Raw genomic sequence first — 23897 nt, forward strand, 5'->3', positions numbered from 1 at the left:
TGTATATAGATATATGGAGAATGTAAATAGAAAAAAAACGTTAAAACAGTGATTCACCTAATTGAAATCTTAATTGAATGGAAAACATTCTGATTTGAGGAGAAAGAATCAAAAATTGAGAAAATAGGAGATCCTTGTTGTTTCCAAAGGATAGATCTTAGAAGAGGTAGATTTTGCCTTAGTACATTGAAAGATTTTTAACCTTTCAGAGCTATCTAAGGATGACCTCTCAGTTAATATGATAGCCCACTTATATTTGCATATACTGATTTATATTTAGAAATGTAGATTTTATTACAGAAAGCTGTGTGGATATGGGAAAAATAAATTATATACACACACATAAAATTCCTTAAGAGCCCTTGAAATGAAGCATAAAAGTTAAAGTATAGTCATTTTTGTTATTTTTAGATATTTTAGAATATAGTTTATGTAAGGAGTAAAATCAAAGGCCTATTATTATCTTTTATTTCTAGAACAATAACAGTATGCTTAATGAAGAAAATCTTTCCCTGGCAGCTGGGGTAGATTTTTCTTCTAATCATATAGCTATTTGCTAGTTAAATGAATTACAGTTGAACCTTTGCTTCATTTATCTAAAATGGTGTGTTGACCTTAGGGAAGTGGCCATTTTCTTTCTTTCTTTCTTTTCCTTCCTTCCTTTCTTTTGCTTTAACTAGATTAAACTGTTGATAAATACTTGCTGCTATTTAGATTACATCTGAGAAAAACTTCTTACCAATTGAGTAGGTTATGACTTCTGTAGCTGCCTGGAAAGGCAGTAACAAGATGTACAGTTAGTTACTATACTGGTGGGTTCCTCTTATGTGCATTTCTCAACATGACACCCAGGAAACTGAAGCTTTCTGTTCTTAGCAAGCTTACTAACAGATCTTTATGATTCTAAAATCTAGGATAGTCAACATTTTGCAGAAACCTTGACAGGTCCTCTTCCCCTTCTAGTCTTCTCCTTCCTCATTTCTATAACTTTAACAGTTATAAACCAAGTGCAGCCTGAAAATGGCATACAGAGCAAGCCATTATTTATGTTGTTTTGTGACATTTAGGAGAGAAAATTAAGTTTAGAATTTAGTACCTTTCGCTCAGTATAAAAAATAAAGTAAAAGTTCTATTTCTAGTATATATACTAATAACTCCTGAGATCTTTCTTAGTCTGTACCAGTTCCCTGTCTCCTCATTGTTTCCTGACACAGGAAGAGTCCAGGCACAGGAAGGGTGACTGCCTGACAGAAATGTTCTAATGTGCCCTCCACTGCAGATTAGTGAGCTGTGGGTTTCTTTTAACCCCTAGGTGCTTTAGTCCAAATCAGTTTCCTGTTACCTCACTATTTTCTATTGCCACTACCTTAAGAAAGGTTTCTTTCCTTCCTTGACCCATCATGAACCAAAACATATTCTTAGCTTTACTGTCCCACTCTTATCCCTGCAGCAAGTACATATCTAATTGGACAGGGTTTTTTTTTTTTAAGCCTTTTGTTAGATTATACTTTGGGATTTTACTTCTGTTGCTAAGGAAACGAGGGTGAGAATAGGTTTTTAAAAATTTTCTTTTTCCTTCAAGGTGTTAGTGATAGGTCTTAGTGATATAAAAGACCGATGAGAAATAACCAGTTTCAGTGACTCTCTTAGGCATTATTTCACTGAAGTTAAAAGTAGGAAAGTGAAGACCTTGGAATGAGAGTAGGGCAGAGGGTGGAGAATACAAGTTATTACAAGAATGGAACGGAGTAGTGGCCTTTGCTGTTTGCCTTCCTCTTCCTGTCCTGTCCTTATCACAGTTCTGTCACAGGGTGAACCAGTGCTGGATTGCTGATGAGGCTTTCGGGAAGCAAGGGAAGTTACTGGCTTTGTAGCACTAAGATGGAAGGATTGAAGAATAGGGTGTGTGAAAGGCAGCTGACAGGGCTGGTCAATACTCAGTTGACCTCACCTAAAAGAGACATACCTAACTTTTGAGGGGTCCCTAAGTCATTTGTGGACTGCTTTTTAAAAGATATTCTTCCCACCTTTCATCCATTTCAGCATATAGCTCTCTCTAGGCAAAGACCTAAGGAGACAATATTAGACAGAAAGAACATGATTCAGAATGATTCTGTTAGCTAGTAACTTTTCTTTTTGTTTGTCAATTATCATATAGTAAAATTGACTTTTTGGGGGGGTTGTCATACAGCTACATGAATTTTAATACATGTATAGATTCATGTAACCATCCACCACAGTCAGGATACTGTGACACAGGATATTGTGTGAGAATAATTCCATCACCACCACTCACCCCAAATTTCCTCATGCTATCCCTTTATACACACACACCCCTCCTTAACCTCTGTAATCACTGATTTGTTCTCCATCGCTCTAGTGTTAAATCTTTTTGAGAATGTCCTGTGAATGGAATCGTACAGTATGTAATCTTTTGAGACTGTTTTCTTTTTTTTTTTTTTTTTCGGTATGCGGGCCTCTCACTGCTGTGTCCTCTCTCATTGTGGAGCACAGGCTCCGGACGCGCAGGCTCAGCGGCCATGGTTCACGGGCCCAGCCGCTCCGCAGCATGTGGGATCTTCCCAGACCGGGGCACGAACCCACGTCCCCTGCATCGGCAGGCGGACTCCCAACCGCTGCGCCACCAGGGAAGCCCGAGACTGTCTTCTTTTACTCAGCAGTAGTGCCTTTGTGATTTATCCAAGTTGTGTATATCAATAGTTTATTCTCTTTTATTGCTGAGGAGTTTTTGGAGATTATGAAGAAAATTGCTGTAATCATTTCCTTGTAGAATTTTGCATAAACATTAATTTTCATTTTTCTAGGGAAAATGCTCAGGAATAGGATTGCTTGTTCATATAGTAATTGTATCTTGAACTTAATAGAAACTGTAAAACTTTTCCAGAATGGTTGTACCATTGTGCATTCCCAACAGCAGTGTTTGAGTATCTCCTTTGCTCTGCTTTCTCATCAGCACTTGGTATTGTCAGTATTTTTTATTTTAGCCATTCAAATAGGTGTGTAGTGACATTGCATCTTGATATTAATTTGCATTACCCTAGTGAACATCTTTTCATATGGTTATTTGCCATCTGTATATCATGTTTGGTAAAGTGTACGTTCAAATATTTTGCCCATTTTAAAATCAGGCTGTTCGTTTTTTTATTACCGAGTTTTGAGATATCTTAATATATTCTGGATACAAGTCCTTTGTTGACTATGTGAGTTACAAATATTTTTTCCCAGTCTGAATTAGTATTTCATTCTTTTGACAGTGTTGTTCATAGGGCAAAAGTTTTTTAAAAAGCAATTTTGAAGAAATCGTGTATCATTCTTTTCCTTTTTCCCCAGCTTTATAGAAATATAATTGACACATAACATTGTGTATTTAAGCTATACAGTGTGATGACTTGGTATATGTATATATTGTGAAATTATTACCACAGTAAGATTAGTTAAGACACCCATCACCTCATGTAGTTACCTGTTTTTTCTTTTCTGGTGAGAACTTTTAAGATCTACTCTCTTAGCAACTTCCAAGTATATAATACTATGTTGTTAACTATAGTTACCATGCTGTACATTAGATCCCCAGAACATATTCATCTTGTAATTGGAAGTTTGTATTCTTAATTGTCTTTACCCATTTCCTCCACCCATCTGCCCCTGGCAACCACCAATCTACTTCTGTTTCTGTGAGTTTGGTTTACTTTTATTTTTATTTAAAAATTTTTTTAATTTATTTTTTGAGTTTGTGTTTTTTTTTAGATTCCTCATATAAGTGAGAACATACAGTATACAGTATTTGTCTGTCTGACTTATTTCACTTAGCATAATGCTCTCAAGGTCCATCCATGTTGTCGCAAATGGCAGGATTTCTTTCATGGCTGAATAATATTTCATCGTTTATGTGTGTTCCACATTTTCTTTATCCATTCATTCATCAACAGACACATAGGTTGTTTCCATGTCATAGTTATTGTGAATATTATGAATGCGGTAATGAACACGGAGGTGCAGATATTGTAAGGAGTAAAAATATTTTGCTGTTCAGTTTGGCAATACGAATCAAAATCCTGAAAATCTTTCTTGCATTTTGAGCCATTAGTCCTTCCAGGATTGTATCCTAAGGAAGTATTTACATATGTGTGCAAATACTCATCTAAGGGGATGTTTATGGCTGCATTTTTTTTGTTTTCTTTTTTTATTTTTGGCTGGGCCGCGTGGCTTGTGAAATCTTAGTTCCCTGACCAGGGATTGAACCCAAGCCGTCGGCAGTGAAAGTGCAGAGTCCTAACCACTGGACCACCAGGGAATTGCCAGTATTTTTTTTGAATAGTGAAAAATTGGAAACTATTTGGCCAATAACAGGACACTGACTTCTTCATACACTTATACAATGAAATACTATGCAGCTATAAAAATGATTTGGTAAATAAGTGTTTTAAAGCATAGAAAGAAATAGGAATTAGGGAATTGGGAAGTAAAATTAGGGAAATAGGAAGTAAAAAAATAAGTTACAAAGCACAAGTTACAATCTATTTCTGGTTAAAAGTGTCTATGCACAGAAGAAAAGGGCTAGATAGAAGGATATTTATCAAATTAGTAACAATCCCATTTATTTTTCTTCAGTGAATACTTATTACTTTTGCAATAAAGAAAACAATGCCATTTAAAAATAGTGTCTCAGAGTAAAGTTTTTATGGCCATATTCAAGTTCTCTCAAGCTACTGTATCTCAGGATCATGTTTAAGTAGTCTCTTTAGAGTATTGAAAACTAAAAATGAAGAATAAAACTAAGGGTGAGTGTATCAGTCAGCATGGGCTACCATAGTGAAATACCATAAGCTCGAGTGGCTAAAACAACAGAAATTAATTTACTCATGGCTCTGGAGACTGGAAGTCCAAGATCAAGGTGCCAGCAAGGTTAGTGTCTGGTGTGAGATGTCCCCTTGGGCTGCAGATGGCTGCCCTCTCATGTACTCAGATGGCCTTTCCTTGGTGCGTGTGTGTGGAGGGGGAGAGGAAGAAGAGCACAAGTGAGTGAGCTCTCCCGTGTCTTTTCTTACAAGGACACCAATTCTGTTGGATCAGGGCCCCATTCTTAGGACCTCATTTAACCTTAATTACTTCCTTACAGCCCCCATCTCCAAATATAGCCACATTGGGGGTTAGGGCTTCAATATGTGAATTTTAGGGGGATACAGATACTCAATTCATAACAGCAGCCTTGTCAAATAAGCATCACGTCTGTTCTAGATTCTGTTAGGCAGTGGCAATAAGGAGATGAGTAAGACATAGTTTCTCCTCTCAGGTTGGTTGCAGAAAAATAATCTAAAAGAAAAATATATCAACTGAGATTCCTCTACCCAAGTATAGCTTTTTACTCTAGACATTTTGGAAGAATAGTCTTTTTGTGTGTGTGAAATATAAATGTGTGTGTGTGTTGCATATGTATATATTGGCTTTTGGTCCGATAAACTTTCAGAGATAAAGGAAGAGTGTTCTTTAACTCCACTTTTGTGAAATATTTGGGATAGATGAGACTTTGTTCCAATAGGTAGAACAGAAAATGCTGAGAAATTAGTTGCCTTTTTTCCCCTGAACATAGTATTTGTGTTTTGGTTTTTTAAAAATTTTTATTGGAGTATAGTTGATTTCTACTATTGTGTTAGTTTCAGGTGTACAGCAAGTGAATCAGTTATACATATACATATATCCACTCTTTTTTTTTTCAGATTCTTTCCCATATAGGCAGTATTTATGTTTTTATTTGAAGAAAGAGGGAATCAAAAGAAATATGAGAGCTAAACCTTTGAAGACCTATATGAATAGTTTTAATCAAGTTTTACTCCCATGATTTTCTGTTTGTAAATTTGCAAAATAATTCTCTCATTCACCTTTTAAAAATCTCATTGTTCTTATAGTCCACTCTTTGTTACTTGGAATTTATAGTTTAGCTGACGTGAGGTGATGTGAAATTTAAATTTTGTTAAGTATTAGAGTGTCATTGAGTTCAGGTTTTATTTTCCAACCAGTACTTGATCTGTGATGCTGTTGTGCTTTAGCCACCTGCCAAGTTGGGTGGAGAGTTGTTACCACTCATGGAATCTGAAGGCGTCTAACCAGGACAAGTTTTCAGAGAAAAGGAAGTAGACCAAGAGAATAGACATATGGCCTTGATTTCATGGCAAAGACATGGCAAAGATTTCCTCAATAAACAATTTTGGAAATGGTATATCAGTGCCCCAAAGATCTACCATGTAGAGAATGACTCAAAGATGTGGACTTGAAAAAAATTTAATTATATAAATTTTCTCTATAAAACACTATAGAATATCTAAACTTAAGATTTGTCATATTCCTTCCTTTGATAGTGGATATTGAGACTAGAAGATGGGACAGAAAGAAGAGAGATGGAAGTGAAAAGGAAATAAGTAATATGAGAAGCTTGAGGGTATGGGAAGAAGACTGGGGAACAGAAGGATTGAAAAGCGGGAAAGTTAGAAGATTCCATATGTAGAAGAAAATAAATGGTAATTGAAAAAATTTATGGAAAGAGAAGAATAAAATAGGGAAAACACAAATACATAATAGGGAAAACACAAAATAAAAATTGTAGCTGTTGTTTACTGAGGATCCATCCGTTCTGGGCCAGGCACTGCACCCCTGTCCTCTCGTTTCATTCTCAGAACCACTCTCTGACGTGGAGTGCCGTGTTCTCATGTTACATGTGAGGAAGGTGAGGCTTGGGGCCCAACATAACTAAGCAATGAAGAAGTGCTGCCTCAGCACTCCAGATTGAAGCTTTCCCTTTGATTTCCCTTTGACTTTTTTTTCTAACAAATGTCTTGCTTTGGTTTCCCAGGATTTTTGTGTTGTGCTTTTTTTTTCTCTCTCTCTCTTTTTTTTAATTACAAAGGTGTGCAGGAATAAAAAAGGAGAAATACAGGTTTAACATTAAGTTCTGTGTCAGACAGCAAGGTTATCAAATGAAACTAGTGGTAACTGATTAGAGGCCCTGTTACTACCTTTGTTTCCTTGCTTCCACTTTTCTCTGAGAGGGAGGTTTTCCAAAGAAACCTCCCTAAATGAAGGATGGATTAATCACATTTCTTTACCAGACAGCAGGACAATACAAGATGATCTTCTGGCACACTGTTGCTATGAACTTTGGCAGATACCTCGCAATTCTTGTTTCATATTTTATTTTGAGTATTTGTCAGGAAACCAAGTGACATCCTGTAATATAATCAGATATTTCTTTTCAAAAGTAATACTGTGCCAGTGGGAAATTTTTTTAAAAAAAATTAGAGATAGGCTTTGGAGCAAAACATATTAATATCATTACAATGACAGTACAAATAAATTTCACAGGGAAGTTATTCTGTAATCTTGCTACTGTGTACGGACTTTGGAAGTGATTTTATTTTTCCACCAAAATATTTTTTCTTTTTTTTTGATAAATTACTGTTTGTTGTTTATTTCCTGGAATATATATAATTATGGCACTAGAGGACTTTAAAGTTATGTTCTGAAACCTGAACTCTGTTATAAAGGAATATCTGAGGTTAACATTCTTTTAGTATTTTCCTTTATCTCTATACCCTTTATAGTCCCTCATAGATGTGAATAAACTTCTGAAATTCTCCCTTGATTGTCTGGGGTTTTGGCTTTAAATTATATTTCATGTATACCAAGGAGCAGGTTTGGGTTTTCACAGTTTTTGTGAGGCCTATAAATTTTATTTTGATTTATTTTAGAGTTAACCATGTCAAATGGAAGTATGCTTCCATCTAGAGAACTTAAAGGTAGTATTAAGTGTATCTTCTTCCGCCTCCACCACTTTTTCTTAAGGCGCCTGTTCCAAAGAGTGCACTTATTCCAGTAATTCCCATCACCAAATCAACAGGCTCCCGGTTCCGGAATAGTGTGGAAGGATTGAATCAGGAGATTGAAATAATAATTAAAGAGACTGGGGAAAAGGAAGAACAACTTATAGTAAGTACTCTTGTATCTTAAAATCATTCATACATTAACTTTTCTAATTATTAAGAAAATTCACAGTTTTTGTTTCTGTATTTACATGGGTTTCTTCCTTGTTGAGAATGAAAATTTTCTCTTTTGAAAAACTTTGACCTTTGGAAGTGAATGAAAAGTTCTCATTTCTTTGCATCTCATAGAAGCAACTGATGTGACTTAAATTTGGATCCTTGAACAGAAACTATTTTTTGTTTTTCTGTATTTAAAAACCCCTAGACAGGTGATATGCTTCTTATTGGCTATAACTCTATTTAACAGAAGTTTAGCTTATGAGTTTGTTGGGGAGGGAGGGATATGACATGGAATACTTTCTAAAGTATGAATCTACCTCTTGCTTATGTTAGTCACTGGTTGACTGTATCATCGAAGCACAGTTCTGCTTACCTGTAATACACATAAGAATGTGTATTCTATTAACTATGACACGCACGAGAGTGGTTCATATATAAGACAGTGATAAAATTTCCTGTTTATATTTAAAACCATGTCACAGTATATTTAAGCTTTCATTCTTCAGTGAAAGAGAAATTGGGGAGTTTAAAGTAGTGTTTTATTGATGCCTAAGATTCTCTCCCTTAAGATTACAGGTTGGTTTAGCTTAGAGAAAATGCAACTGCCCACACCCTCTCCTCCTTCCCTCCTCCACTGAATGACGGGGAAACTTTCTTTGATGTAATAAAGGTAAATGTACCAAAGGTATACAGGGAGCTGGTTTCCCTGCTGAGTGAGTCACACAAGCTTCCCTCTGAGCGTTCTCCTTGATTTCCCTGTATAATTAGCACTGCTGTGATTAAGCTTTCTCTCACTTAGGAAGGTTTCTTTGAAAACCCTGTTCTTGAAGGAAGTGGGCAGGGGTAGAAAGTAGCAGGGCCTGTCATCAACTATGACTAGTTCACACAGTGGATAACCTTTTCTTCTAACGTGGAACCTAGAGTTACACCTAGATTTCTCCTCTTTTATAATGGCCTGTTTTTTTATAATTTTAAAAATAATAGCACATGATAAGTAATTCAGTGCAGTTCATTCTTCAGCAAGCACTGACCACTCATGTGCCAGACCCTGAGAATACAGAGGCTCTGTCTGCCGCTCAGTGTCCAGCAGGGAACAGATGAGACAGGGGTATCCCCACAGAGCAACACAGAGGCTTCTTTCTCGCGAGGCCTGATGAGAGGGTTTCTGACTTTTGAGTCTTCTGGAACAACAGGGGAAGGATGACGTTAGATGCATTTCAAAATCAATGACAGGGACTTCCCTGGCGGTCTAGTGGTTAAGACTTTGTGCTTCTACTGCAGGGGGCGCAGGTTCAATCGCTGGTCGGGGAAGTAAGATCCCACGGGCCATGCGGCATGGCCAAAAAATTAAAAAAAAAAAATTCCAAAAAGTTCCAAAATCCAAAACTTGAATTTGCCACACACCAGCAACTATTTACATAGCATTTGCATTGTATTAGGGTAGATAAGAAACCTAGAGATGATTTAAAGTATACAGGAGGATGTGCATAGGTTATATGCAAAATCAATGACGAAAATACTTAACGTTTTATAGCCACAAGATATTCCAGACGGCCATCGTGCACCTCCGCCCCTCGTGCAGAGAAGCAGCAGCACGCGCAGCATCGACACGCAGACCCCCGGCGGGGCAGAGCGGGGGAGCAACAGCAGCAGCCGCTCCCAGTCTGTGTCCCCCACGTCCTTCCTCACTATCTCCAACGAGGGGAGCGAGGAGAGCCCTTGTTCGGCTGATGACCTGCTTGTTGATCCCAGGGATAAAGGTACAGTGCAGGAGGAGTTTGCTACCAGATGATAAGTGAATACCACCTGTTGTATCATGCATTCTGTTCATTTCCTAGCAGAGCACACACACTTAGGGCTACTAAGATAATTACTTTGAGATGTGTTCAAAACATAGATTTAAAAAAATTGGTACAAAACAGTAGGTTTTACTGTGGTGCTCAGGTGATGGTCTAGTTGGGTAGGTTATGGGCTTTTGTTTGTACCTTTTTTTTTTTTCCTTTTTTGCACTTACTAATACAAGTTCCTTATTAGTGAGAGACATTCTTTTTGGTATAAATGAGATAAACATTTGTCCTGATAAGCATTTGTTCTCTATCACCTTAGTTGTCATGTTTTTACAATCTTACTACTTTTTAATTGAATGTGAAACCTTCAAGTTACAGTAGTGTGTTTTAGGATCTGTATTTGTGATATTTCTTTTCTTTTTTTTTTTTTTTTTGCGGTACACGGGCCTCTCACTGTTGTGGCCTCTCCCGTTGCGGAGCACATTCTCTGGACGCGCAGGCCCAGCGGCCATGGCTCACGGGCCCAGCCGCTCCGCGGCATGTGGGATCTTCCCAGACCGGGGCACAAACCCGTGTCCCCTGCATCGGCAGGTGGACTCTCAACCACTGCGCCACCAGGGAAGCCCTGTGATATTTCTAACAAGAATTAAGCTGACTTATATCAATGCAAGATGAGTATTCCAGGCATGCCTGGAGTAAAAGGGGGTGGTGGTGGGCTACTTACAGTATTAAACCACTTGCCCGACTCAGAAAGTAATTGGAGACATAGCACTTTGCATATTAGTTACTAATAATATTCTTACCTTTTAAAACAAATAGGGTCTTTCATCTCTCTGTATCAGGGCAGTGTTTTTTTAGCCTAATCATAGTTATTATTACATGAACTTGAGAGCAATAATAAGATATTTATTATTAAATACATTCTACAGCTCAGTTTAGTAGTCATTCATTTAGAACTTTCTACTTGCAATGTGTTGAATGTCCTGAAATGTTCCATGTCCAATGACAACTGTTCATTACTGCCAGTCACCTAAAGTACTTAGACTGTAGCAAGTACAGAGGACATAAGATTTTCTGAAGAAGTCACTTCAGACAGTGGGCAGTTGTAAAATTTTATTATTTGGACCCTTTTTTGTCATCTTCTAGGTTAAATAAAACATGGCTGTTCCAGACCAACACCCCAGACCAATTAAATCACAACCCCTGGGGACAGGACGCAGGCACTAGGCGTTTTTGGTGCCCCCAGGTGATTCACCTGCACAGAAGTTTGACACCCACTGAACTAAATCCTTTGATTGGGCCATGTGTTTCTTGTCAGGAGTCGCCATAATTACTTCTGATACTTATTGTGAAGATTATAAGGGATAGTGAGGGCTCCCCTGGTGGCGCAGTGGTTGAGAGTCTGCCTGCCGATGCGGGGGACACGGGTTTGTGTCCCGGTCCGGGAAGGTCCCACATGCCGCGGAGCGGCTGGGCCAGTGAGCCATGGCCGCTGAGCCTGCGCGTCCGGAGCCTGTGCTCCGCAACGGGAGAGGCCACAACAGTGAGAGGCCCGCGTACCGCAAAAAAAAAAAAAAAAAAAACGGGGATAGTGAATGCAGCCCCTGGTACTTAGCACTCAATCAGATGTACCCCTCTCCTCACAAACTAAACCATGGCTATTGTAATCTGTCCCTTGATTTCCCATACTTTCTACTTTTACTTCAATAACATATAGGAACTCCATAAGTTTTATGTCCTGCTGTATTTGACTTTAGGAGACTAGCGACTGGTTAGCTCCTCTGATTTCTTTTATGAGAAAGGGCTACAGTGCTATATTGCCAGCAAGGAATTGTAGTTTAGTTGGCACAGTCAGACTCTACATTTAGGACACTTAGGGAACATGTCTAGAATTTCAAGTTAATATAATAGAAACTGAGGACATCAGCACTGGACGGGAATACCAGAGTCAAGAAGTGTTCCCTTTGGTAGGGTTAATTTAGAAAGATTTCAAAAACTTTGAGCCAGACTTTGAAGGAGGTTTGGGAAAATGTATGGAGAAGGACCTCTTAGGTATAGAGAAGTTTGTAGGCAAAAGAAAGTCTTCGGCATATAGTGTGCATATGGATCTGACCACCTGCAGCAGAGACTGTGGCCAGAGGGACAGAGGAATCAAATAGAGCGATTCTGAGGGGCAGACCAAGAGTGAATGATACACAACCAGTGAAGAACCATTTCAATTACTTGTCCTGGGAAGAATGGAAGTGGCATTTGAGCCCAATATGCTGTGTACAGAATAGAAATATGGCAGTGTTCAGTGCTGAGGAGTAAGTGATGGTTGGTTAAATAATAACCTACCTAGGCTGTGGGGATGGTAAGTAGAAGAAAAATAAAAATCTCTTACTTGTTTATGCATTTATTTAACAAACATTATCTCCTCTTTACCAGCAATTGTGTTAGGTAGTGGGATGATGTGGATGAATGAAGCACTATTCCTTACCCTCAAGTTGTTCATGGTGTAGGGGGAGGCCAAGAACGATCCAATACAGTATGACTCCGCACGTATGTGCTAGTGTTTCTCAGTAATCCAGCATGTCGTTTCTTGCAGATAATGGGAACAACTCTCCTTTGCCCAAATATGCAACCTCACCAAAACCTAACAACAGTTACATGTTCAAAAGGGAACCTCCTGAGGGCTGTGAGAGGGTCAAAGTCTTTGAGGAATGCTCGTAAGTATCCCCCATCATCCCTCCCCCCCAAAAAACTTTTATTATGAGAATTTTCAAATAGGCTGAAGAACAGTACAGTGATCACCCATAGATCCACCACTAGATCCTATAGTTAACATTTTGCTTAGTTTTTGCTGAACTGTTTGAAAGTACGTTGCAGACATGACATTTAACCTCAAATGCAGTTTAATATTCATTTCCTAAAAGTAACCATGGTAAAAGTAACCACTCCTACATAACCACAATACCATTGTCATACCAAAGAAAATTACAGTTATGCTTAATATGAACTAATATCCGGTTGTTATTCACGTTTCCTCAGTTGTCCCCAACGTATCACCCATGGTTAGTTTTGAACCTGTAAACAATCAGCTCCACACATTGAATTTAGCATTGTATTTATTCAAGGTAAACCATGGATCTCAACGCAGGGTGGGTTTCCTTCTTTCAAGGATCAAATTCCCTCTAGTTTTTAACTACTTATAGTCTCCAGTTCTCTAAACAGTTAAAAAAAATATTTTCCTGCCAACGTGGGGAAGAGAATCCTATTACTTTGCAGAAACATGTTCCTGTGATGAAGATCACGGAAGAAGCAGAATTTTAAACGGTGTCTGGTACCCTTGGTATGCGATCTTCTGTGCTCATATATTTCTGTTGGCTAGTACTCTAGTCAGGTACTCATAGTTTTAGACTCAGAGTCTGCTCAGCAAGTATTGCAACTTTGTGTTTTCAGTAGCTATGGCCCCTTGCTTTGGAAGTGGTGGCTACAGGGTTGCAGGTATGTATGAAACTGAGCAAATTAGCTGATGAACATTATTTGAGGAGAGGATGATGGTACTTATATAAACCTCACCTTCCAGTCTCACTATCGCTGCAAGTCTGAAAGCCATCCTCTGGCTTTTTCTCACTATGAAACCAAAACTACAATGTGGAGATTGTCCAGCCTTGTCTGAATCACATAATGTATCTTTTTCTTCCATCATGAACATCTTAGAATCATTTTGAAATATGGCATCCTTTTGTTCCTCTCTGTTCCCCCTCTGTCAGTGCTTCCTTTAATCTAAATTCTGAGTAATTTTGCCACACAAAGAGCATTGTTTTTTAATCCCTTCACCTCCTCTACTAGGAGATCCCAGCTGTCAGTCTCCTATCTGCTTTTGTGACAGTAATTGAAAACTCCATTTTAGCAACTGCTTATTTTTTTCACCATGTAAGTCTAAAAACTTGACTGGTGCCAGAGAGTTTAAGCAGTATTTCTCCACGTGCATAGACTCCCTGCATCATAATCATCTGGGTTATTAGTTAAAACTCCAGATTCCGAGGTCCCATCCCAGGCCTAATGAGTAAAAATATGGATGTAGGTAGGACCTAGATTATGCATCTTTAACAAACCTCATAGGATTTTTATGCTTGACTTGAAAATGCTGGCTTAAACCTTTTCATGAGAGTTCTTAAGAAATGGAGTCATTCTTTTAAGTAAAAATCAATGGTTCACATGGAACCTTATGGAGTTGAAATCTTTGATTGACGTATTGGTAATTCAGATGTGCCTAAGTGCAGAGAAATGGCTGATGGACTTAAAAAGCAGTTTGAATTTCTGTGTAAATGACTTTGAGTGAATATTGGTTGTGTGGGTTGGTGTCCTGTGGTATCTGCCTTAGACTGTTACATTTGGAAAATTTCTCAATAACTGAACTATATACATACAACTATGTTATTTGTTTCTAAAGGGAAGGAAGAAAGGATGTGGTGTGTGTGTGGAGGGATAGATAGATCAAAGAAACATAAGGTAAACCCTGACATATAAAATGTTTTATGGCACATCCATCTGTTATTAGAAGGTAAACCTAGTCTTTTTTAAATGCACATAGTTTATTATAAATTTTACTGATATAAAGGATGTGTAGCACATGGAGATCTATTCATTTTTAAATATCTTAATTATATTCCAAAAAGAAATTAACAGCGGTAACCCAATAGTGGATTTCTTAGAGGTAATTTTAACCTATCAGTAAAACAAGTTACTCAAAGTCTAAAAAATTGGTTTCTTTTTGCCCCAGTTATGTCATAATTAGAGCAAAACTGGATGCACTAGCATTAAAGCAAAGGTAGATTATTGGTCCTAATTTTTTTTTTTTTTTTTGCTGTACGCAGGCCTCTCACTGTTGTGGCCTCTCCCATTGCAGAGCGCAGGCTCAGCGGCCATGGCTTACGGGCCCAGCTGCTCCGCGGCATGTGGGATCTTCCCGGACCGGGGCACGAACTCGTGTCCCCTGCATCAGCAGGCAGATTCTCAACCACTGCGCCACCAGAGAAGCCCCTGGTCCTAATTTTTAAATTTTATCTTAATCATTCTTTAAAGTATACTTTTCTCTCCAAGTCTTAATTTTGGTTTAAAGATAATAACTCTGAACCAGGGGTTGGAGTCAGTGAGAGGTTGATCTCTGGTTTTTAGAAATGTATGTTTATTTACCTGAAAGAAAACAGGTAGTTGGATTTGGGCCCAGAAAGGGCAAGACCAGATTTTGCATTTCTTTTTTTTTTTGATACAGCACAGACCATAGCCATGCCAGTTGCACTTAGCAAGTCCTTTTTTTTTTTATAGCTAATATGGCACCAGAGGCATAGTCTTTTATTTAATTTAATTTATTTTTGGCTGCGTTGGGTCTTAGTTGTAGCATGCGGGATCTTCATTGTGGCATGTGGGATCTTTCATTGTGGCACAAAGGCTTGTTTCTAGTTGTGGAGTGGGGGCTCCAGAGCACGCAGGCTCAGTAGTTTGAGGCACATGGGCTTAGTTGCCCCACGGCATGTGGGATCTTAGTTCCCTGATCAGGGATTGAACCCGCGTCCCCTGCATTGGAAGGCGGATTCTTTACCACTGGACCACCAGGGAAGTCCCAGCAAGTCCTTTTTAATGAAGTCACATATGCTGTTTCCTGATCCCAATTAATGAACTCGACCTTAGTTACCTTAGATTCCTAGATATTTTGGCTTCTTTTCAGTATAGAGATTTTTTTAAAAATATGACATAACCCCTTCTTTTCTTCCTTTCTTTCCATCCCTCCCATTTTAAGTAATTTGGAATCACCATTTCTTAGCTACTAATTTATTCCTGAATTTAAAAAGAAAATACATAAGCCTTTAAAAAAATACCAAAGAATTCCTCACATCAGTATGAAAATACCTATAATAATTATCCATCCTGACCATCTGTTTCTCAGAAAGTCAGCTAGCAAGCAGTTATGTTTATTTTGAGATACAATCCTTTCGGAATAACTTCTTAAGGAAAAAGTAAAATATTTAAACTAGTTCTGAGGGTTTCTGTGTACACGTGTGTGTATGTGTGTTTTGGTTTTTTGATATGTATGGTTCTTAAATTGAAGAAAACTTTGAAGTAGTATTAGTACCTGCAGTTTCTAGTAGCATAAGTATAATACTGGTCATACACCCCAGGGGTGGGTAACGAGTTTCTTGGGGAATCTGCTCCTCGAAGTTAAATGGAGTGAAAAATGATTCCTTTTGGTGGGTTGGGGTCATGACTGGAGGAGGGGTGGTGATGCTTCTTTTTTTTTCTTTTTTACTGTTAGTGTTCTGTTTCTTGATCTGGGTGCCAGTTAGACAAGTTGTTATCGTTTACGTTATTTTGTGTGAGATCTGTCATAAGTCTGTTTTTGTAAAAGCAGAAAGGAAGTTAAACTGATTTTAGATTCTGTCATTAAAAAATGTCCAAGTCAGAAGTTTGTATCTCAGAAATGTGTGGTTTCATCTTCAAGATCCATTAGCAGCCATGTGTCTTAAGTGATTTTTAAGACAGTTTTATCTTTTTAATAAGATAACCTCAAACAATAAATAAATTAGTTAAAAATCTAGGCCTCATTTGGAGGAGGGTATAAAAATTGATTAGCCCTTTTTTTCCTAATATAAGAATGAAGAATATAATTGAATATAATTGAAGAATATAATTCTTCAAAAGAAAATACAAGCATTATTTAATTATAGAAACATAATCCCGGACTTCCCTGGTGGCACAGTGGTTAGGAATCCCCCTGCCAGTGCAGGGGACACGGGTTCAAGCCCTGGTCCAGGAAGATCCCATGTGCCGCGGAGCAGCTAAGCCTGTGCGCCACAACTACTGAGCCAGCGCTCTAGAGCCCACGAGCCACAACTACTGAGCCCATGTGCCACAACTACTGAAGCCTGCGCGCCTAGAGCCTGTGCTCTGCAACAGAAGCCACCGCAGTGAGAAGCCCGTGCTCAGCAACAGACCCAACACAGCCAAAAATAAATAAATGAATAAATAAATTTATTTAAAAGAAAAAGAAACATGGGGCTTCCCTGGTGGAGCAGTGGTTGGGAGTCCGCCTGCTGATTCAGGGGACACGGGTTCGTGCCCTGGTCTGGGAAGCTCCCACATGCCGCGGGGGGGCTGGGCCTGTGAGCCATGGCCGCTGAGCCTGTGCATCCAGAGCCTGCGCTCCGCAATGGGAGAGGCCACAACAGTGAGAGGCCTGCGTACCGCAAAAAAAAACAAAACAAAACAAAAAACCAAGAAACATAATCTCAACTTCCTATCTTCTTTAAGGAATTGAAATCCATGCTGTCAGTAAAAACAGAGGAGTGTGTGCTCTTCTTATCATAATATATCCAAATACACGTGTGGCCCTAGATGTACTCAAGTATTAAGTTTCCATTGTATCCAAGAAAGAACAATACACAAGAAAAACAAATTTAAACAATGTAATTTTTTTCTTTTTAAATTATTATACTTGCCAAAGCTATCCATGGGTAGTATTCACTATTAATCAATAAAATATACCCACCCAAAGCAAAATATGCCCACTCAAAAACGTTGTACTTGGAACTTTTTTTTTTTTTGCACCTACTCCCCAGGTCTGTTGTTTATTCATTCTTTCAAACCCAGTTCAGATGTTACTTCCTCTAGAAGCTACCTTCCTACCAAACTCCCTCTCTTTCTCTGTGCCACAGGTTATCTACTCCCTTTTTCTACCCCTAAACCTTTTACAAACCATTTTTATCACATCTGTCAGTCCCGCTAGCGGGAGTTCTCAAGCTTTTTTGTGCTATGGACACCTCTGGCAGTCCAGTAAAGCTTATGGATCCTTTGAAGTAATTCGTAGCTTCTCTGAATAATGTTTTAAAAACAAATTAACGATTAGAAAGGAGACTAATGATATTGAAATACAGTCTGTCTCCAGTACCTCCCTCTTCCCAAGAACTACATGTTTATCTCCTTGTAGTTCATTTTGTCTTTGGGTCTCCAGAATCTAGTACAGACTTGGCACATTTGGATTTTTTTTTTTTTTCATTTCATTAGGAGAGATGAGAACAATACTTTGTCATATCGTATTACCTTTTCCCACCTGAATCTTGATTTATTTAGGTTCTTCCACTTGAATTTCTTTTTAATTTTGTGTCACTTCCATGTTACGTTAATTTTTTATATTTTCAGGGAATACCATTAACACTCGTATCCTTTTGCAACTCTTTGGGTTAATTTGCAGGAGCAACTAGGGACAGGGAAGGATTTGGCTTCAATAAAAACTTTCAGAACAGAGGACTGTCATTAGTTTTATTTTGATTTTACATTTATGTTACGTTATTCAGAAAACCATCATGGCTATTAACTTAGAGAATTGTTTCAAAGAGATTTTTAAGTGCACTTGGAGAACTCATGCCCACCGAAGTTTAGTCATGCAGTGGTGGAACTCAGTAAAAGATAGACAATGTACGTCATTAATTTCCTTGCCTTTTCCCTTCAAAATAGTGCAGACTTTGGAAAAATCATAGTGGAACATATTTTTGTCTTTAAACAGCTAGAATATCTTTTGCTTTAGGAAATTCTTTATTCAAATTGGCTATCTTAGATCTTCACTTAGATGTCTGAGCATCCTAGGTGCCCAGGGCTCGCCAGGGAACTGAAAGCAGCAACAAAATCTGGTGTCCTTACAGCATTCTGAGATAAATAATTTGAATCATGTGTCCTTGGTCAATAGCATTTGAAGCTTTGGACATAGCTTGAGTTTTGTTTTCCTTTTTTGTGTCTGTAAGTTATTACTTTAAAAAAAAAAAAAAAAAGAACTTCTGATGTTCTGTGACTTAAAAGTATTGGGTTGTTTATTCTATGTCTAGGCCAAAACAACTTCACGAAATCCCGGCCTTTTACTGCCCTGACAAAAACAAGGTGAATTTCATTCCTAAAAGCGGCTCTGCTTTCTGCCTCGTCAGCATCCTTAAACCACTCCTCCCCACACCAGATCTTACCCTCAAGGGCTCTGGCCACAGTCTGACAGTCACCACTGGCATGACAACCACTCTTCTGCAGCCTATTGCTGTGGCCTCCCTGTCTACAAACACAGAGCAAGACCGAGTCTCTCGAGGAACGAGTACAGTCCCGCCACCAGCCTCTCTCCTCCCACCACCAGAACCCATTGAGGAAGCTGAAGGATAGGCCCCAGCGCTGTGAGGCCACTGTTCTGGTCAACTGAGAATCTCCTCGATCCCTTGGCAGCAATGGCATCGTGCGCTCCCAGTTGGCTGTGTCGTGCTCCAGCATTTCCACGCTGACGTGTCACAGCGCGGCTTCTGGAAGAAAGCAGCCCCTCTGATGGCTCTGCTCACTCCTGAAGGCCAGCCCTCAGTGCTTAGCCTGCTTTTTCTTAAAGCACCGGTTGAAAGAAGAAAAAGGTTTCATTCTTTTCTTCTGGAGGGCTGATATCACATTGTTTTTTGCTTTCAAATTAGACTTCTTTGAAAAAAACAAATAAAAAACTGATCCCTGCAAACATGATTCTTGAAGGGAGACGTGAATGATGCTGCAAGAACCATCTTTTGTATGAAAATGACGATTTTATAACACCAATGTTACGTTTTCTGAAGACATAGCAAACAGGATGTTCAGACGATTCTTTGGCCTCTGTTTCTTGTTTCCCTTTCTAGATGTGTGCTTTTCTCAGCTGTTTTCAGCTTTGGGACCAAAGGGATTGTTGACATTTTCCTAGCAATCTTAATCTCATGACTGTGTTCTTCTCCCAAACAAGAATTGATAGGTAAATGCATTGAACAAGTATATATAAAAGAGATAAAAAAGCAATATTAGTACATTATGTGATTTATGTTTTTTGATGTCAGATGTTTGTGCTTTGGGTGAAATACTTGTAAAACTGCTCTTTTCCTCACTACTCCTGTACACATTTCACCATGTGGTCAGAAAAATTATAATCTGGAGACAAGTGCTTTCATATGTTCTCACCCATCATTGGAACTTGGTTTAAAAGTCAGTGAGCCAAAAGGAAACTAACTACCCAGTGTCGACTGCTAGCTAGGAGTAAGGAGCCCCTTGGGTTTTCTGCTCAATATTTATCACATGATCTCCTTTCTTTCCCACAGGTGTCGTTCTACCTTTAACCGTCACTGTATCATAGCCCCACGAGATCCTAAAATGGCTGTGCATGGATTTCCTCCTTTGCTTTTGTGATGTTGTTGTCTTGTGGATTTGGTCAGGGTTAGTAGTTTGCCAGGAGTGTAATCCGTTGAATAGCAATCCTTAGTCACAGTCTTGCGACTGACGTTTCCTTTATGGTGGTTGGCACTGAGATATGTTGCCTATAGGTTTTGCTAGTTTTCCCTCCAGCATTCCACACGGTGGGGAAAACAGGCAAGGAGAGCTTTGGAGCATAAAGAACAGGAACCTTTGAAGAATCCACATGGTTTTGGATTTAGGCTCATCCTAATACAATCACTGCCAGTATTACATGACAGCAGTATTTCATGTCTGGGTATGTGGTAGTGAAATTGAGGAGCAGCTCTTTTTAAAAAGTTATAGTAAACTGTTGATAGAAAGCATCCTTCTAAGATCTTCACAAACTACCTTATGATGCAATAATTTAATGTTCCTATACATATTATAGGGAGAAAACAAATACTTGTAAAAGGGATATAGTTTAGAAGGTTAATATGTCAGTATGTCCAGATATATCCCATCAAAGAACAGCTAGTGGTAGCAATAAATCTTCTGAAAGGACTTCTTATACTCATGTACCTTTAAAACATCGAAGTAATTAAAAATTTTGCCCTGTTAAGTTGAAAACAGAGATGTATTTAGGCAAATTAGATAAACTCAAACATTTGAATAAGTCTGTCAGGTTTCAGTTGGTGGCATCGATGAATTTTGGTACCCTTTCTGTCCAAAACTAATTTTCCTGAAATTAGTACATTGTGGCTTCTAAATCAGGAAAAGCTAAGTTATTCAAAGTCTAAATGTTCTGGTCACTAGGTTCTTTGAGAACCTACTGATTCTTTGCCTCTATTTACCATTTCACCACTGAGAACTGCTCTGTCAGAAGTACAAAAGAAAGGTAAAGCTGACATCGGGTGAGTTGGTATCAATGGCAGGAAGTTAAAAAATAAGGTTTCAAAAAAATCCAAAATCAGTTTTTGGATTACCTGAATTCTGTTAAATCTGTGTTCTTTTCCTTGCCTTACATTTACTTCCCTCTCCATCTGTACATGTCACAAGGGTGTTTCACAACTAGAATGCCACTTTGTAAACAGTTTTTCTTCTTACTCTGTTGTGCATGTTTATCTAACTCACATCTTTCTGTAGAGTTTCATATATCCTTAAACTAATTTACAATCAGAATGGGAGAACAAGTTTAAGATAGTATTATTTACGGTCTTAGAGGTGGAACTTTTAATGTTTGGTTGTAAGGAGAATGTGAATTTGCAGGTAAATGAATTATATGGCAACTAAACATAGTCCTCATGTTTGGGAGAAATAGAGCCTGAGATTTGAGGAGGGGGGGAAGGTACAAGGTATAAAAAACTCTTAACTGCCAGTGCCAAAGGGCTAATTTTTAAGTATCTGAGCTTTATGCAGTCTTGCAAAAATATTGGTCACAGTCTACTCGGCTTTTATGTAACCTTGGTTCACAGGTGGTTGACTTTTTTAAAAAAAATGGGTCTACTCTCAATAGAATGCATAATATTGTTTTCTAAAATTACATTCCATAACTATCTTGTTATTCTGTAGAAAACTGTACAGAAGGTAAATAAATTAGAATAGCTTCAATGGGAATATAATTTAAATTTTTAAAAACTAAATAAATTTACTTCCATTGTGGTAAAAGAAAGAAATAGGTGGCTTGTATATTTCAGCAAAAGAAAGCTATTCTCTGGTTATAAACTTTGTCAGTGTTATTTTTACCCTTAAACGGTTTTTTCCTTGCGGTGATAACATGAATTTACGGTTTCTGATCATTACCAAGTCTATATTACTTGTCATGGCTTTTGTGAGCAGTTATGTTTTAAAAATACCTGTTTTGCTTCTTTGATTAATATGGTGAGCATGGATGCCAAAATTATTTTTTAACTAGAGTCTTCATATTGTTTTAAATATTTCTTATATTTGTGACAAGCCAAATCAGAGTTTTAGAAGGTGCTATTGTTAACTGTGGAATAACTGGCAACAAGGAAGCCTTTTTTTTTTCTTTCTTTCTTTCTTTTTAATGGTTGGCTTTTACTGGAAGAAGGTATTTAAAAAATAGCAGAATTTATAGCTTTCTGTATGTCCAAGATTAAGAGTGGGTTGTCAGAGTTTTCTTTTGTTAAAGGAAATAAAAGAAAAATTGCCACTACTGAATTTACTATCCTAAAGATTCATTCCTTAATGCTTAGAATTTCAGTGTCTCAAGACCAGACCAGTGGACGTGCTGAATTTGCATTAAGAAAGCTAAAACACTTAACTTCGCACTTTAAGGTTTATGTTTTACTCTGCCTACATTAATGATAAGCAGAGCAGCCCTGAACAATATTTTGTCTATACAATCCTGTTGAAGAATATAATTTATGTTTTTTAAAAGTCTTTATTTTTCATCTCTGTTGAAGCTGTGTAAATCTTTTTAAAATGCAATTTTTAAAGTTTCGTTTTTCTAACAAAATTCTCCCAAAAAACAGCATTTCCAATGGTGATAAATATTGTTACTGTGTACTTATGTATTCCCTATACCTGAACACTTGTTGCTGCCTCACAAGAAAATAGAAGTTTTATGTTAAAAATAAAGTCTGTTCTTCTTGAATCTTTTTCTGTGTACTTTTATGAATATTGCCTCAAATTCAAATTTCTTTTTCAGACATTTCTAGCTTGAAATAACTTTAGTATGTTCTTTTTCACAGATAGAAAAATGAATTTGTGTTTGTGTTAGGTAGCAGGATATAAAATATTGTCAGTTGTTACTTCCTTGCTACCTCCTTAACTTGCTCTTGAACTGAAAGCACCTGATCTTTGTGTTAAGTGCTAAGCAAATGTTAAAATATAAGCAAGCATACTGAAAGACGTACCTGTTTATATGTAATTCAGTACTTTACAGGTTGTTAGAGATTTAGCTGGGGGCAGTCACTTAATTTCATTCTAAAGTACAGATAGAGGAGTTTTTTTCCCGTTTGTTTTGGTAATTCATTCTTTCTGCATCCTTTGTGTCGGTGGTTTATAAATGCAAGACAGTTGTTTAGGCTGAAGGGTTTAATCTGTGTGAAGGCTGCATGCAGTATAATCATTTAGAAAGCAGGGTCATCTTTTAAGTGAAATAAAAGTGTCACCATAGCTGCCTGTCATAAAAAGTGGTCACCAAATTACTTTGCAAGAAATTCTAAAAATTATTTCTGGGGGTAAATGTTAACCAGAATTTGGAGATTATATCTATAACATTATAATTAAACACAGCAGCAAATGTGAAGAGAATCTCTCAAATTGGCGTAACATTTTCTCCCATTCTTTTTACTCTCAGTCTTTTCCTTCCACCTTTAAAGAGGTTGAGAGGAGCAAATTTAGATCTCAAGCTGGGTGTTCCCATCTTCCCCCATTTATTTATTTATTTTTTTGCTTTGGTTCATTAGTATTAAATATACGCCCTCCCCCCAAAAGTTTTTAGGTCTATAATGATCCTTTCCTTAAAAGATCATTATAGACTTTTCAGTTGCTTTCCTTAAAAGTGGTTGGATGTGAAATAGTACCCTCTTCCTAGGAGTTCCCTGCCAATGTATATCAATATCATTTTTTTCCCTTGCTAAGATTATGTTTGCTTTCTAAATATTTTAAACCTCTATTAGAACATGGTATGATAATACAGATAGCCTTTGTATCTCTTCGGTTCAGTGTTTCTCAAACTGTTTGGGTCTTGAAATGAATTAAGTGGGTCCAGCCAACATTTTTTTTTAATGAAGCAGAACAGGAAACAAAAGTATATTGAAGACATCAGGGAAATAGTATTTGTATGTAAAGCTTTTGCTAGCCATAGGGATATATATGTACTAGGTTGTAAAGTAAAATA

At 37.8% G+C, this 23897-nt stretch overlaps 1 protein-coding gene across 1 annotated transcript in view; it reads left to right on the forward strand.

The window, feature by feature from the left end:
* FAM117B (family with sequence similarity 117 member B) overlaps positions 1-22646 on the forward strand; it is a 39521-nt gene extending 16875 nt beyond the window's left edge. Inside the window, exons 4-7 of the mRNA XM_024738354.1 lie at positions 7858-8001; positions 9589-9814; positions 12429-12549; positions 18703-22646. Of these exons, the coding sequence (XP_024594122.1) occupies positions 7858-8001; positions 9589-9814; positions 12429-12549; positions 18703-19021 (810 nt within the window). The 3' untranslated portion in view covers positions 19022-22646. The remainder of the gene's footprint in view (positions 1-7857; positions 8002-9588; positions 9815-12428; positions 12550-18702) is intronic.
* Positions 22647-23897: the final 1251 nt, after the last annotated feature.

Source organism: Neophocaena asiaeorientalis, unplaced genomic scaffold (assembly GCF_003031525.2).
Source record: "Neophocaena asiaeorientalis asiaeorientalis breed wild unplaced genomic scaffold, Neophocaena_asiaeorientalis_V1.1 scaffold258, whole genome shotgun sequence".
Lineage (NCBI taxonomy): Eukaryota > Metazoa > Chordata > Mammalia > Artiodactyla > Phocoenidae > Neophocaena > Neophocaena asiaeorientalis.